This window comes from Carettochelys insculpta, chromosome 1 (assembly GCF_033958435.1).
Source record: "Carettochelys insculpta isolate YL-2023 chromosome 1, ASM3395843v1, whole genome shotgun sequence".
NCBI lineage: Eukaryota > Metazoa > Chordata > Testudines > Carettochelyidae > Carettochelys > Carettochelys insculpta.
The window spans coordinates 228,321,772-228,337,332 of record NC_134137.1 but is presented as its reverse complement, the minus strand read 5'-3'; the positions used below and the strand labels follow the sequence as shown (position 1 = coordinate 228,337,332).

At 45.8% G+C, this 15,561-nt stretch overlaps 1 protein-coding gene across 2 annotated transcripts in view; it reads left to right on the top strand.

Annotated features, from left to right (window-relative positions):
- The window catches only part of SPICE1 (spindle and centriole associated protein 1), a 38,559-nt gene extending 31,744 nt beyond the window's left edge, over window positions 1-6,815 (top strand). For both annotated transcript variants that reach the window (XM_074983580.1, XM_074983579.1), the window contains 4 exons: window positions 1,220-1,391; window positions 2,910-3,012; window positions 4,056-4,143; window positions 4,914-6,815. In XM_074983580.1, the coding sequence (XP_074839681.1) occupies window positions 1,220-1,391; window positions 2,910-3,012; window positions 4,056-4,143; window positions 4,914-4,967 (417 nt within the window). In that variant the 3' untranslated portion in view covers window positions 4,968-6,815. The remainder of the gene's footprint in view (window positions 1-1,219; window positions 1,392-2,909; window positions 3,013-4,055; window positions 4,144-4,913) is intronic.
- Window positions 6,816-15,561: the final 8,746 nt, after the last annotated feature.

Sequence of the window (15,561 nt, the reverse complement as noted above, 5' to 3'; positions counted from 1 at the left end):
TCTCTGTCTACACTAGGAAAATTGGGACCTGATGTTAACCAGCTGTGCGCTTCCACCAGTAATGGTGTAGATAGGCTAGCTACTGCTTTGAGTAGGAACGGACAACGTACACCCCTGAAACTTCCCTTCACTACAGCTATATGCATGCTGCCATCACTGGTGCTGCATTGCGGGTGACCTAGGGGCTTAATTCTTCATTGTCTTACATAATGTCTAGCTGTTTACAACTACGGAAAGTAGATCTAGAACTGTATTAACACAGAACGGTCATATTACCCTCAGTTTGCCCAGGTGTGTGTGTGACTATGCAACAGACAAAACAGTGGCTAAGCCTCCAGAAAGTAAGCATGGCTTAAAGAGACAGTAGATTTCTGTTTAAGCATCTCGGAACCCTTTCTCCCTCACACATCTAATGCATACTTCTTTGGTGAAATAATTGCTTGGCTCTAGTTGGTTGATTGATTGGAATGATACAAAGAAGAAAATTGCCCATAACAGACAGCATAAAGCAGTGGTGTCCAAAAGGAAGACACCCACTTGCAACATGCTGCCCCCCTCACCCTCCGGCCAGGCACTCTATTTTCCCCCACCCCTGTAGCCAGGCACCCTACCCTCCTTCCCCCCGATAACTCGCCAGAGCCGCCCAGCCCCAAGCTGCACAGCCCTGAGAGTGCAGTGGCTCGGGTGGTGGCTCCAGGGTGCTCGCACTGCAGCTTCTTAGATGCTATGCGGTGTCAGGAGCTCGGGCGCCGCGTGACTGGTGTGGCACTGCGCTGTGCAGCGCTAGGGGCTGGGCAGCTCCGGCCATGCGGCCCCCAAGGTGCCACTGTGCAGCACCCAAGGAGCTGCCGAAACCACCACACAGCCCCTGAGCCATCCACATGGCGCACGAGCTCCTGAGCCGCTGCGTCAGCCCGCCGAGCCGCATTTGCCACAGTATGCTTCTCCATGCACCACGTGGTGAACAGAGAGCGTGTCGGACCCAGCAGGCGTAAAGCTTAACTTACTGTGAAGATGCATTTAGTCTATCAAGCACCCAGATGCTAGAGCAAAAGGGCATATAAAATCACAAGTTTACCTGAAAGATGCTCTCGTTCTTTATAATTACTGAAACCAAACTCTGCCCGAATGATCAGTTTTTGTAAAATGGCTTAATCTACTGCAGGTCTTCTAAGGCTACAACTTCCACATTTATTTTGTTTGTAACGATTTGTGTTAGACTTTGCCAGAAGAACCAAAGAGCTTGGAGGAACGAATAGCAGAGCTGAACCGCCAAAGTGCGGAAGCCCGTGACAAATTGCTGCAGCTGATAGATCAACAAAAATCAGCTGCTGTCAACCCTATCTCTCCAGCCGTATCACCTATTTTACCTCCTCCTGTAAACTGGCCTGGTACGTAGTCCTCATTTTTGCTACGCAGTAAGGTATGTTTTTCTATGTATCCTCTATCTTCAGTTGATTTAAATCATCTGTTTCCAAACAGCGTGGTAAACAGTGCACTTGCTAACAGTCAGCTGAAAGCTGTCTGGCCATGTGGTATAGGCTATCCTTGTTTACAGATGTTACATTTTTATCTGTCTTAATGAAATGTATCTGCTAATACTTCGTAAAGTTACTTTTCTGTGTAATTAATTGTGGCAGTTGTCATACTGTAGTCAGTTTTCATCATGCTAATGTCCATAGAGCCATTAGGAGGAGTATATTAGTCTGCTTACAATTAGGGCATACAATTGAACTTGTTAGTCATGGGCAGCAAGAGTGCCTCTTTCTCCTTCCCCGTCCCCTTGTTCTGCTTCCACAGTGGTTAGGAGCTTGATGAGGCCTCCCTGTTGCAGAGCTTTTCTGTGGGGGGCGGAAGTCCAGTATGTTATTGAAAATTTGACTAAAATCCCCGCTCGGTGATGTCACCATCTTATGCTTGGTCATGTCCCAGGGCTTTCTGCCCTTTTGAGGGGGTCTTTTTCCTCAGGACTGCTTTCCTAGCTGAGAACCTAAAGGATCCTCTGAGGTGATTAAACTGTATGACATACACTAGACCCCGACTTACATGTAGGTTACATTCCTGGGCAACCATGCCTAAGTCAGAACCGGGTGGGGGAAGGGGCCTTGACACCGTTGGGTCCCCTGGTTCTGGCTGCACCTGGCTCCCTGCTCCCGTGAGCGGTAGGGAGCCCAGAGTCAGGCGCAGCAATGCTGGTCAGTTTCCTGGCTCCTGCAAGTGGCAGGGAGCTAGGAAACGGACCAGTGCTGCTATGCCTGGCTCCCATATGCCTACCGCTCCCAGGAGCCAGGAAGCCGACCAGCGCTGCCAGGAGTGGCAGGGAGCAGGGAACCAGGCGGCAGCCTGGCTCCTATCTCCCCTCTGTTTGTAGGAACCAGGAAACTGACCAGCACTGCTGCCCCCTAGTTGCTGGGTCCCCAACGCTCACAGGGTTGACTCGCATTGTTGCAATAAACACTTAAGTTGAAATTGTGAGTCAGGGGTCTACTGTACTAGAAAAAAAGTTAATTCAGAATTTATTCTTCCAGCTAGCCCAAGGTCCATGGACTAGCTAACATGGTATTTTTTAAAGCTGTTCAGCAGAATCAGGACTTCTCAATCCTTTTGTTTAGTAGCTAAGTGAAATGTCAAGCAAAATGTGGAAGCAGAAAAGGCCATTAGTTAACGAACCACTGAAAAAGTCTAAAGGATGGAGCTTGAAGCTTGTTTGTAGGGGAGTATAGAGTGCCTATCCCAGTGGGATCCTGGTCCCTGACTGGAGTCTGAAAGTGCAATACAAATGGTACACTAAGAAACTGGGGAAGTAAAAATATAAATCAAAGGGACAGAATGAAAGGTGCTACATAATATATGAATGGAGAGGTTGTTGAACCTTCACCAGAACTGAGCAATACTCCTTTATTCTCTAGAAAAGGTAAAGAGGACAACTGAGGTGTCCATTCCAGTGGCAGAAACTATGGACAGCTCCAGAGGAGATACTCCTTCTCCTGCCAGTGGGATAAGCATAAAAAGGTAAAAACCAACTGATTAGTTTCTGGCTGAGCAAGTGACAGACAAATGCTGAGAGGCTCTTGATTTATCTCTGGGAGGAGTGGGTAAAAATACTACTTTCCTATACCAGTGAGAGCTGTTTCCCCAAGTGGAGTTTACCTGCCATTCACCCTGAGATGGTGTTTATCCTGCAGCACTTAACCACTTTAACTTCTGGCCTGGATTTCACAGAAAGCAAACTAATGTAAGCTGTCTCTCCTTGCTTTCATGTGCTAAGGGTATGTCTACCCTAGAAATGCTGTGCAGCTCTAATATAGATGCTTACTATGGCAACTGAAGGGGCTTGTCTATCACTGTAAGAAATTTAAACCTATAGGGAACACTTTAACCTCCCTGGACATAATGGATTTATAAGTACCTGTTCTTCTACAAAAGGATTTTACTACAAGATTACAGAGGGAGACATATGAATTGGAATTCACTTGCAAATCTGACACATCTAAATGAGGCCTTAACAGAGATCTCAGTTATCTTATGTATTCCACGGACAATTTCCCCACCTTTTGATATTTGCAGGAACAACGAGTCCTGCTTAAATTAATTTGTTTAATCTACTGGTCCTATCGATAATCCCTTTTTTCCGTCCTCCTTCCTTTCCTTTCCATATAAACTCTGGTTTCTAATTATCTACCCCAATAACCTGAAGGAGTGAGTCTTACCCACAAAACCTCATGACCTAATAAATTTGTTAATATTTCAGGTGCTGCAGGAGTGCTTGTTGTTTGTGCAGCTACAAACAAACACACCTACCCCTTTGGGATACTAACAGGTTGACATAAAGAACAGTAGCTCTCATGGCAATCAAGTGGATAATACAGAAAAAAATGTATTTCAGTTGTTTGGGGTTGCGATGGTGCATGTTTCCATTTCAGTAACTTTCAGTACTTGCAGTTGGCATAGCAGCACTACTTGTGACATAGATTTAAATAATTTGTTGGAGGCTGTTGGTGTAGATGCCAGGCTCATGTCTCTGATCTTTTTCACCTCACTTCATACTCCTATAGATCTACAGGTGCCTCTAGCAAGACCTGTTCTCCATTAAGTACTACTTCAGGAAGTATGAAATTGACACCTGTCAATCAGAGGACAAAGGTAAGACTTAAGTATGGATGTACATTAGCATCTTCAGCTATGGGATTTCACTTCTGTTGTGTTCCACGGATGTAATGAAAATTCTAGACACACATTGTGACTGGATTCTGCTCCTTTTATTTCTGCATGCAGGGGAGTCTGTTGCAGTACATTAATGTGACTAGTCACTTGTCTCTAGAGACTTGTGTTAAAGAACTACAAGTGATAAATGAAGTAATGCTAGGACTGTATTCCCAGTGCATGTTATCAAACCACCATAGAATTTGGTACCTCTGTCAGTCTGACTGGTCTTTTAGTCACTGGTGTTCCTACACAGGGTTTCAAGTAAAGGTAGATACATTTGGAAGAGCCATATATAGCACGAAGAGGCTGGCAAGCTTGCAGAGAACCTACCTGGCTTATCCGTGGCAATAATCTGTGCTGTCTGTCACTCACTTGTATGAATGCTACTTTTTTTCTCCAAGCATAAGGAAGAGATCAGAATCAAGATTTCCAGTATCCTGGTGAGCGTCAGATTTCCTTCAGAGCTTCCTTGTTTAGCAGGAGAGGAGGGTGCACTCTTAACGCTATCTGCGAGGCCATTGTCTGCTCTGCATGTGGTGTTGAGATGCATCATAGTGCTGATAGCAGAAAGGGAAGTTCTCGTAGTACCGATCACATAGTGGGGAGCTAGAGGATCTGTAGAAGCTGATAGTAAATGGTATCTTGTGGGAGTAACAGGGTGGTGCAAAACTCACCTCAGTACCTTTCTCCACCCCTGTCTCCTGCAGGTGGAGCGGCAAAGAGAAGAAGGCTGGTTTGCACTATCAATGCATATAATGTAACTGAAATTGAATCACATAGACTCTGTTTTATATTTCTTTTGTGAATCACCTATAGATGTCTCCAATCCCTCTCCCCAACGTGTGAATTTTAATTGTCGAGGTGTGAATGTGTCCGTGCCACCGGGATACAGAGGTCCATCAGCTTATGCTTGTGCTCTATGCTTGTGCTCTCCTTCACACTAATGCAGTAACAGCCTTGAGGGTGGAGCTCAGAGGTGGGAATGGAATTTGACATTCCAGTCTCCGTTGATGCAGATTTAACCCATTTCTTGGCATCCGTTCACATAAGGCATGCTGAAGAAAGGGATTTCTGGAGAAGACACCAACTGTTCTTTCATGCACCATCTCCAATACTTGTCTGCGAAGCCAAGGAAATAAATAGGACAATTCAGTTGAGAAGAACTGTATAGGTAACAGAACAGGTTGGAACATCATTGGTGAGTCCATTTGGAGTCACTGAGTAGGGACTTGTTTCAAAAATAAAGAAGTTCATTATGCTTGGAGTGTGGAATCTGTTGTCTTGTACAAAGAGAGTCCTCTTGTCTGAAAGCCATAACAGATGGGTTAGTCATGACCACGGAGGTTATTACTGTTCTGATTTTTGGCACCCGAACTTCCTTAAGCCTCACATGACAACTCCAGTTTTATTGGCACAGTGAGCAGCTTTTCTGTGCCACCCTGTTCCAAACTCTGGGACTGAGCAGGATTTTCCTTTTTACCTGGGGAAGAGGGACATTTTAAAGAGAATTCCCTTGCTTTTTTGAGATTCTGCTACCATTCTTAACATTGAGGTGTGAGGGGAAGGGTTTAATTGATTAAATGACCAGCATCTGCCACTTTCTTACAGTATATAGCCTGATTAGATTTAGATATTTTGTTTTTCCCTTAGTCAATAATAATCCTTTTGTGGTTAGTTTCTTGCCTTCAGTTGCCTCTCACCCACTTTTTGGTAGTTAGAATCTTCTTCCACCATTTGAGACATTCTTAATATTTTAGGGCATCTAAGTAAGTGACTGGATTGCTTCACAGTTCATCTGCTTGTCATCTTCTGACACTTCCATTTCTAATACCTTATTTTCCATCGTGTAGGGCCAAGCAAGTAAGTGCTGCTTAGTCAGTACAAAATCCTAAACTCTGCTGCTTTGTCTGTGTTATAAACTAGCATGTCTAGTGTTTGGAAATATATCAAGACAGGTATAAGCCTTTCAGGTCTCAGCACATTCCATAGATCTCTTCCAGTTTTCTTAAAATGGAAAGAATTAAGAGTATTGTATGAGACGATCCCCTGCTCTTAATTCTGTTCCACCCTCCTCTGTTCTAGGTGGACAAAGCTACTCCCATCTGGTAGAATTTAAAAAGAGACTATGCTACATATAGTATGGACGATTTAAAAATACAAAAATCTCCCTTCCTAACAGGAAACCCTTTATTCTGGCATTTTTCTCCCTATACACATTTGAATGTTTGTAGGATTTAAAAGCTAGGGGCATTTCTTAACTAGGGCTGCAATGTACTTCATAGAGGGACCAACTCAAACTCTCAGCGCATTAACTGCTACTGGGTTTGAAGCATGGTTAACTCATCACTTATGACTTCCAGACCTTAAGGTTTCTTGTTTTAGGGGGACATCTATGACAAATCTAAAATGTTTATTTGAGGTTGCAACCCTTACCTCCAAGCCATTTGGTCTTTGATGCAGTGTTGAACTACGTGATGTACTATGCCCAAGAGCTGCTGCAGCTGTGTTAAATTGTTTTTTATCCTGTGAGTACATATCTGGGGCCATCACCTTGTACAGATTGATTTGATACATTAGATTATCAATTTTTAATTATAAACTGTAAATAAAATGCAATAATCAAAATATGTTCATAGCTGTTTATTTTGTTACATTATTATAGCATGCTTTGGTAGCCATTTCTAGAGTTAATTGTTGCTGTATAATTTTTGGCACAAGGAGGAGATTTCATAGAAACAATAGAATCTCCTAAATGTGGATTTTGGTATGCACTGATCAAACGTTCATTGTAAGCTACAGGAGACATTTACTCTTGACTAAACCAATGCGAGCTGAATCAGATCCTGTGTTTCATTGGCCGTGTCTACACTAGCCAAAAACTTCGAAATGGCCATTTTGAAGTTTACTAATGAAGTGCTGAAATACATATTCAGTGCCTCATTAGCATGCAGGTGGCTGCGGCACTTCAAAATTGACGCAGCTCGCCGTCGCGCAGCTTGTCCAAACGGGGCTCCTTTTCAAAAGGACCCCGGCTACTTCGAAGTCCCCTTATTCATATGAGCAGATTGGAATAAGGGGACTTCGAAGTAGCTGGGTCCTTTCGAAAAGGAGCCCCGTCTGGACGAGCCACGTCAATTTCGAAGTGCTGCGGCTGCCTGCATGCTAATGAGGCACTGAATATATATATTTCAGCGCTTCATTAGCAAACTTCGACATGGCCATTTGTGTGGCCATTTTGAAGTTTTTGGCTAGTGTAGACGTAGCCATTATGTCATTAACGCTAGCTGTTAAATGATAAAGTTAAGACAGTTGGAGAATCTCCATCCAGGCTGATGCCTGGTGGAGATCAGTTTAGACAGGCTGCATACCCATGTACATTGACAATAGCTCTGATATTGCTGAATTGTCCCAAAACAGTTCACACACTGCATATGTTCCAGAATGTTAGAAGGGGTGTACATGGTCCTCATGCTAATCTCTTGGCCTAGTTTCTTACCTACCAGGTCATTTAAGCCTGTGCTCAATAGCTTAAGTGCGTGAACTAGTGTCGGGGGAGCTTCTGTATCCCTTGGTTTGAAGGGGTTTCTATCATATACAGGGTTTACAGTTTGGTTCAATGGCTCTCAGCTCCCCCACTACAAAAAATTTTCTCATGCCCCTCCAATAGGGCTAAAAATGCTGTCCCATTGAAGTCAGTGGCAGACCTTCCAGTGGTCTCAGGAGGATCACGTGCTCTCAAAAATGAGTATTAAACTAAATGTCCCCGTGCTTGTACCTTAGGATGTCTCTTTGTTTGACATGGCAATTCAGCTTCAGATATGGAACTTTCCTCATCTGGGTTGAAAACTGGCTGCAACTGGGATTTAAAAGTCTTGTTTGCTAGGGTGCTGGAACCTCTCATAACCATGTACAGCAGAAGAGAGTCAACAGTGCAGAGAAGGCAGAGCAGCCAGTGGAGACGTTATCATTCTCTGCTGATCTGTCAGTCTTGGATTATGCAATAGGGTGAAGGTGTCACCACTAGTCCACACATCTTTTAGTGTAATATGGTGTACTGGTGAAGTGAGTCTCTGGAGCAGGGAAAGATTTTACTGAGTTAAATAGAAACACAGGTTTAGTCCCATCTAGTCCATCTCCGGGGGTCCTTTGATAATGGGTTTCTGTTTTCACAGAAGCCAGACAGTGGAAATGTTTCATTTTTCCCCAGGCCTTTCAACTTCTTGCTTTTGTTTTAAATGCAGTATTTTGCAGCATGACAGCCACAAGCCACAGCATACACGAAAACAGAGACTGAGAGGGGGCATCTGTCTGTTAGGAATAGGTTGAGTAGAGTTGGTTGATACTCGAGCTGAAAAATTCTAAACTAAGTGGATATTTGTTTTTATTTTGCACTTTTTTTTTCTTAAACTAAAGAAAAACTTTTCATGGTTTGGTTTTGGTTTTCTGTAGTTGATTTCTGGAGTTTCAGTGAACTTCCCTCTCTTCCTTTTACCCCTTTTTGTTTCGTTGAAGAAAAGTTGGAACATTGGGGTTTTTTGAAGTGCTTTTCTCCTCTTTACTTGCAAATGATTTTGTTATGTAATATGTCCTGTCCCTGGGTCACCCTGCTGGGGCCTTCAGCTACACCCATCCGCAGCAGTCTCCCCCTGCTCCCCCCATTCCTGATGATGCAATGAAAGTATGTTGTTGTGGCAAACTAAATGTTGTTTGTTATTTACAAAGGGGATTCAAGAACACTAGGGAGAGGGTGAGGAAGGAACCAGCAGAGTGGGGAGGTGGGAGGTGAATGAAGGTACATGGGGGAGGAAGGCTCAGGGCACAGGCTCTGATGGGCGGTGGCCCCCACAGATTGCACTAATCTAGGGGGGCCTCATGAGGAGAGGAGGGAGTGGAGGGGGAGGCAGTGCGTTGAGAGGGGTTGGGAGGAAGAGCTGCGGCAGGCGAGGGGCTGGAGTGGGCCGGGGTAGTGTGCTCTGCATGAACTCATGCATGTTGTGGCCCAGGGAGCAGCCCTGCTCCAGCTGCATCCACCAGCTTTCCTGCCAGAGCTGTAGGTCGTCATGGGCCCAGCTGACCATGGCATGATGCATGGCCCAGAGTGCCATCAGGTGCTGCCACAGGTAGTCTTCCAGTGGCTGTGTGCACCTGCATCTCCCTGGGGCTGGGAGGCCGTGCTGGGGCATGTGAAGTGCCCTCCCCTTGCAGCTGGACAGGCTGTATAGGATAAAGGCAGATGATCACTCATCCCAGGGAACACAGTGCCTGGAGCCTAGCCACGAGCAATGGTACTTGGCTCTGTCGCAGCCACTGTGTTTGGATCCAGCCCATGTGCACTCTGGCCAGTGACCCCTGATGTCCCCAGAAGCGGGGGCTGACATGGGATTGTGAGCATGCTTATGGGCCAGGTGAGGGCCTGCTATTTGGGTGTAAGATGATGTCCCCTGCTCCCTGTGGTGGCTCGTGGAGGGAGGGTCTCTTACCTGGGGGTTGCAAGGATGGAAGGTCTGCTGTGGCAGCTGCCTGGAGCTGCATGCCTAGGAGAAGCATGGCACGGACAGCAGAGGCCAGCCAGGAGCACCCAGACCCACTAGCCCATGTACAGGGGACAGTGATGGCATGCACCTGATGGTCCCTCACCTGCATCAGCCACTGCCTGCGACTGCTCTGCCATGTGGCCTCTGGTCCCCTGGATGCCTGGTGGTGACAGGCTGGCCATGTCCAGATCCTTCTTGCTGCCATCACTGCCATGCTCCACCAGGACAATGGGCATCTCCAAACCAGAGCTGACCAGCAGGCGTGGGGATGGGAGTGGCCTGCCCCCGAGGGTCCAATCCAGGTCAGTGAAGTAGGGGCAGCTGGTGGGTGCTGCCCCAGATGGGGACCTGCCCTTCCTGGCTCTGTTGTAGGGCTGGCAGAGCTCTTTGACCTTCATCCACACATGCTCCTGGGTGCAGATGTGGCCCATTGCAAAGCTGTTGGCCATGCAGCCATTAGACTTTGACAGTCCTGCACCAGGTGTGGGGATCCTGGACGTTGGCCTCTCTCCTCCAGACTTCGATGAGGTCCTGGATCTCCACACCTGACCAAGAAGGTGCACACCTCCTGCATGCCTGAACCAGCTCTCGGTAGAGGGGGCTGAAGAAGGCTCCCAGGGAACTGATGAAAGCTACTGAGACGTCCTCATGGTGGCACATGGGCGCTCAGAGCAGCAGGGTGGTTTGGTCAGGGGCGCTCCAAATCACAAACCCTTCCTGCAGCCTCCGTGGGGAGAGGGGAGTTTTCCCTGTTCATGGTCAGCCAGGCACCCTGGGGAGGGGTAGAGGTCCCCTGTTTCAATTAGCTCTTAGTCCACATCTAAACAGTGCTTATTCTGAAATAACTATTTCAAAATAGGAGCTATTTCTCCTGAAATGAGGATTACCAGTTTTGAAATAACACACTGGCTATGTTGAATTTATTCTGAAATAGTGTGTGCGTTGTGCAGGTGACAGCAATGTTATTTCAAAATAACTGCTGTTCTCTCAAAGTAACTTAGCTGTGTAGCCATAGTGTCCTGGTTCTAGTCCTACCTTTAGTTAAGTGACTCACTTGAGGAGCAGGGATTTGAGACCTTGGTCATTACAAGACTGCCTGGAAATTTGAGAACAACAAGAAGTTTTGGGGCACCTTATAGACCAACAGATATTTTGGAGCATAAGCTTTCGTGGGCAAAGACCCGCTTCATCAGATGCACGAGTGGAGGGGTGGTTTCAGAGGGGTGTTTAAAAAGTGGGGTCCCAGTAAAAGGGAGGGCCAGAGCTGACAAGGTCTATTCAGCAAGGTGGAAATGGCCCTGTATCAGTAGTACTTACCAGAAGAGGTAAAAACTGGTTAGATCCGGCAGGGGGATGTGAGCCTTTGTCAGAGTCTAATGGGGAGATAGTAACGCCCAGGGCAGAGAAGCTGGTTTTGTAAACTGCGAGCCACTCCGTCTGTGTTTAATCCTTGGTTAACAGAGTCAAATTTGCAAATGAATTGCAGCTCGGAGATTTGTCTCTCCATTTGATTTTTGAAATGTCTTTGTTTCAGAACTGTCACCCTTAAATCTGCCACTGAGTGTCCAGGGAGATTAAAGTGTTCACCCACTGGCTTCTGTACATTACCATTCCTGATGTCTGATTTATGTCCATTTATTCTTTTACGTAGCTACTGTCCAGTTTGGCCAATGTAAATTGCAGTGGGGCATTGCTAGCACATGATGGCATATATTATATTAGTAGATGTGCAAGTAAAGGAGCCCCTGATGGTGTGGTTGATGTTAGGTCCTGTGATGATGTCACTGGTGTAGATATGTGAGCAGAGTTGGCAGCAAGGACTATTGCAGGGGCTGGTTCCAGGCCTAGAGTCACTGGTTTGTGACCTGTAGTGGCTGGTGAGAATTTGTTTAAGGTTGGCAGGCTGTCTGTGGGCAAGGACAGGCCTGCCTCCCCAGGTGTGTGAGAGTGAAAGATCATTATTCAAGATGGGTAACAGATCACTGATGATGCGCTGGAGAGGCCTTAGGTGGGGGCTGTATGTGATGGTCAGTGGTGGTCTCTTGTTTTGCTTGTGAGGTCTGTCTTGTAGCAGGTGGCTTCTGGGTACCCATCTGGCTCTATCAATCTGTTTCCTTGCTTCCTTAGGTGGGTATTGTAGTTTGAGGAAAGCTTGGTAAAGGTCTTGTAGATGTTTGTCTCTGTCTGATGGATCAGAGCAAATACAGTTGTACCTTAGTGCCTGGCTGTTAACAATGGATCATGTAGTATGCCCTGGATGGAAGCCGGAGGCATTTAGATAAGCATAGCGGTCCGTGGGTTTTCAGTATAGGGTGGTATTTATGTGACCGTTGCTCACCTGTACAGTAGTGTCCAGGAAGTGAATTTCTTGTGTGGACTGGTCCAGGCTAAGGTTGATGGTGGGGTGGAAACTGCTGAAATCATGGTGGAACTCTTCAAGAGCCTCCTTCCCATGGGTCCAGATGATGATGATGATGATGTCATCAATGTAGCGCATGTGCAGGAGGAGCGCTAGGGCATGAGAACTGAGAAAGCGTTGTTCCAGGTCAGCCATAAAAATGTTGGCGTACTGTGGGGCCATGCGGGTGCCCATAGCAGTGCCACTGATTGGAAGGTATAATTTGTCCCCAAATCCGAAATACTTGTGGGTGAGAACAAAGTCACAAAGCTCCGCCACCATTTGTGCCTCAGTCTCATTAGGGATAATGTTCCTAACAGCCTGGACTCCATCTTCATGGAAACTTGTGGGGTTGGTAAAAGAAGCACGAATGGGTGCTTAACCTGGTGCACAGTGGTACTGAAACAACTGCCAAGAGAGACTGAGCCAAACTGTGAACCCCGAGCGCAATGGAAGCGACTTCACACCAGCCCTCCTAGTTCCAGCACCTATGCCAGGGCTCTTCCCTCTAAGTTAAAAGATGCTGTGGGGGAGAGATCTTTCTGGCCATTCTGTCTCAATTCTTGTGAGCCAGATTGCACAGCTCTGATACAAGAGCGGCATAGGCTTGTGCAAGTCAGTTCTGATGCTAAGCAGTTTCTGTACAAACCAAGACTGGCTCGCTCTCCAAAGCCAATCCAAATGTCTGACAAGTTCTTGCTAATAAGCTTTTGAACTTGACCCCGATGCCTGATGTCAGTGTAGGCAGTCTGAGGATGTATGTTGCATCCGGATCCTCCCCACAATTTCCTCTGCATTTCTCCATTAAAAATGTGTAAGTTTGAGGTGTGTTAAAACCAGGAGAGCAGGAAGAGTGGCTCCTGCCTGCCCATACTAATAAAGCACTTTGAGCCCCCAGGTAAATAAGCACTATGTAAATGTAAAGCATCAGATTAGACTCTGCATAACTTTAAACCTATGCTACAATGCATGGCTGAATAGGTATGGATAACTGATGTGCTTAAAATCAGGCACATGCTTTCAGGTGCTTTGCTGAAGTAGTGCTTTCAGGAAGGATTTTGTGATAGATGTAAACAGATAAAGGTACTGGCAGGGTGTTTGGGGACTAGATAATACAAATAAGTTTGCATGCAAACAAGTAGTGAAGCTTCAGTTATTCCCAACAGGAAGATACACAGACTCCAACATAGTCTCAGAGGGATAGCCGTGTTAGTCTGTGTTAGCAAAACAAAGCAAGCAGTCATGTAGCACCTTAAAGACTAATAAATTTATCTATTAGGTCATGAGCTAATGAGTCTTTCCCATTAAGACTCCAGTAACAGTGGTTTGCTGAACTGAGACATTATAATAGCAGAACATATTGTTAATCTGAAATTATTAGGTTTAGCATCTGGATTTTTCAAACTGTAAAGCATCATATTAGAATCTGAGAAATGTAGAACTGCAAAGGATCTCAAAATGACATCTAGTTCATCCCATGCTCTGAGGCAGGACCAAATACACTGAACCAACCCTGACTGCTGTTTGTCTAACCAGTTTGCAAAAATCTGCAGTGACAGGGACCCTATAACTCCCTTGGTAACCTGTTCCAGTGCTTAACTACCTCTATAGTACCTTTTCATAGTATCTAGCCTAAACATCCCTGGCTGCTTATTAAACTTCTTGCTTCTTGTCATACTCTCAGTAGACATAGAGAACAATTGATCACAATCCTCTTTATAACTTTTTCCATGTTTGGAAAGAATTCAGGAGGATGGCCACAAACATAAGAGATTTAGAAAACCTGACCTCTGAGGAAAGGTTGAAAGAATTGATCCAGGTCTAGAGAAGGCTGCAGGAGGGCATAGCAACAGTCTTCACTACACAGTATTCACCTATTTGTTAAAGTTTGGCACTCAGAACAGGGCACAGTCCTCCAGCGGAGACTTCACCAGTCCAGAGAACAGGACAACTATCTGCCATATCTTACACTGAACACTTCCATTAACACACCCCAGAAACACATTTGCCTTTTTTCATAATCCTGTTAATTACTATTCAATTTGCAATGGACTATAACACCTTTGATCCTTTTCTGCATTACTCATGGTTACCCAGTTCAGCCCCATTTTCTATTTGTGCATTTGATTTTTCCTTCCTAAATGCAGTACTTTTGTCCTTGTCTTTATTTAATTTTTATTTTATTGATGTCAAACTGTCTCCATTTATTAAGAGCATTTTGAATTCTAATTCAGTTCTCCACAGTGCTTCCAACTGTTTCCAGCTTGATGTCACCTTTGACTTTTATAAGCATACTTTCTACTCCATTTTCCACACCATTAATGAAAATATTGAATAGTACCAGACCCAGGATGGACCCATGTTGGAGCCTACTTGATATAGCCTCCCAGTTTAACAGAACCATTAATCACTGCTCTTTGAGTACTGTCTTCCAACTAGTTTGTACCCATGTTATAGTAATTTCACCTAGGCCCTATTTCCCTAGGGCTACGTCTACACGTGCACCCAACTTCGAAATAGCTTATTTCGATGTTTCGACATCGAAATAGGCTATTTCGATGAATAACGTCTACACGTCCTCCAGGGCTGGCAACGTCGATGTTCAACTTCGACGTTGCTCAGCCCAACATCGAAATAGGCACAGCGAGGGAACGTCTACACGCCAAAGTAGCACACATCGAAATAAGGGAGCCATGCACAGCTGCAGACAGGGTCACGGGGCGGACTCAACAGCAAGTCGCTCCCTTAAAGGGCCCCTCCCAGACACACTTTCATTAAACAGTGCAAGATACACAGAGCCAACAACTAGTTGCAGACCCTGTATATGCAGCACGGACCCCCAGCTGCAGCAGCAGCAGCCAGAAGCCCTGGGCTAAGGGCTGCTGCCCACGGTGACCACAGAGCCCCGCAAGGGCTGGAGAGAGAGTATCTCTCAACCCCCCAGCTGATGGCCGCCATGGAGGACCCCGCTATTTCGATGTTGCGGGACGCGGATCGTCTACACGTCCCTACTTCGATGTTGAACGTCGAAGTAGGGCGCTATTCCCATCTGCTCATGGGGTTAGCGACTTCGACATCTCGCCGCCTAACGTCGATTTCAACTTCGAAATAGCGCCCAACACGTGTAGACGTGACGGGCGCTATTTCGAAGTTACTGCCGCTACTTCGAAGTAGCGTGCACGTGTAGACGCAGCCTAGTTTGCTTATGAAAATGCCACGTGGAACTGAATCAAATCAAGACACATTCGCTGCATCTACACCAGCATGCTCTTTTGAAAGATTTTCAAAAGAAGGGGGCTCTTTCGAAAGGTCCCGTGGAACGTCTACATACAAGAAGCATTCTTTCGAAAGTAAATAGAAAGAATTCGGTGCTCCTTTCAAAATCAGTCTTCCACTCCCGTTTCAGGAGGAGTGCCCCCTTTC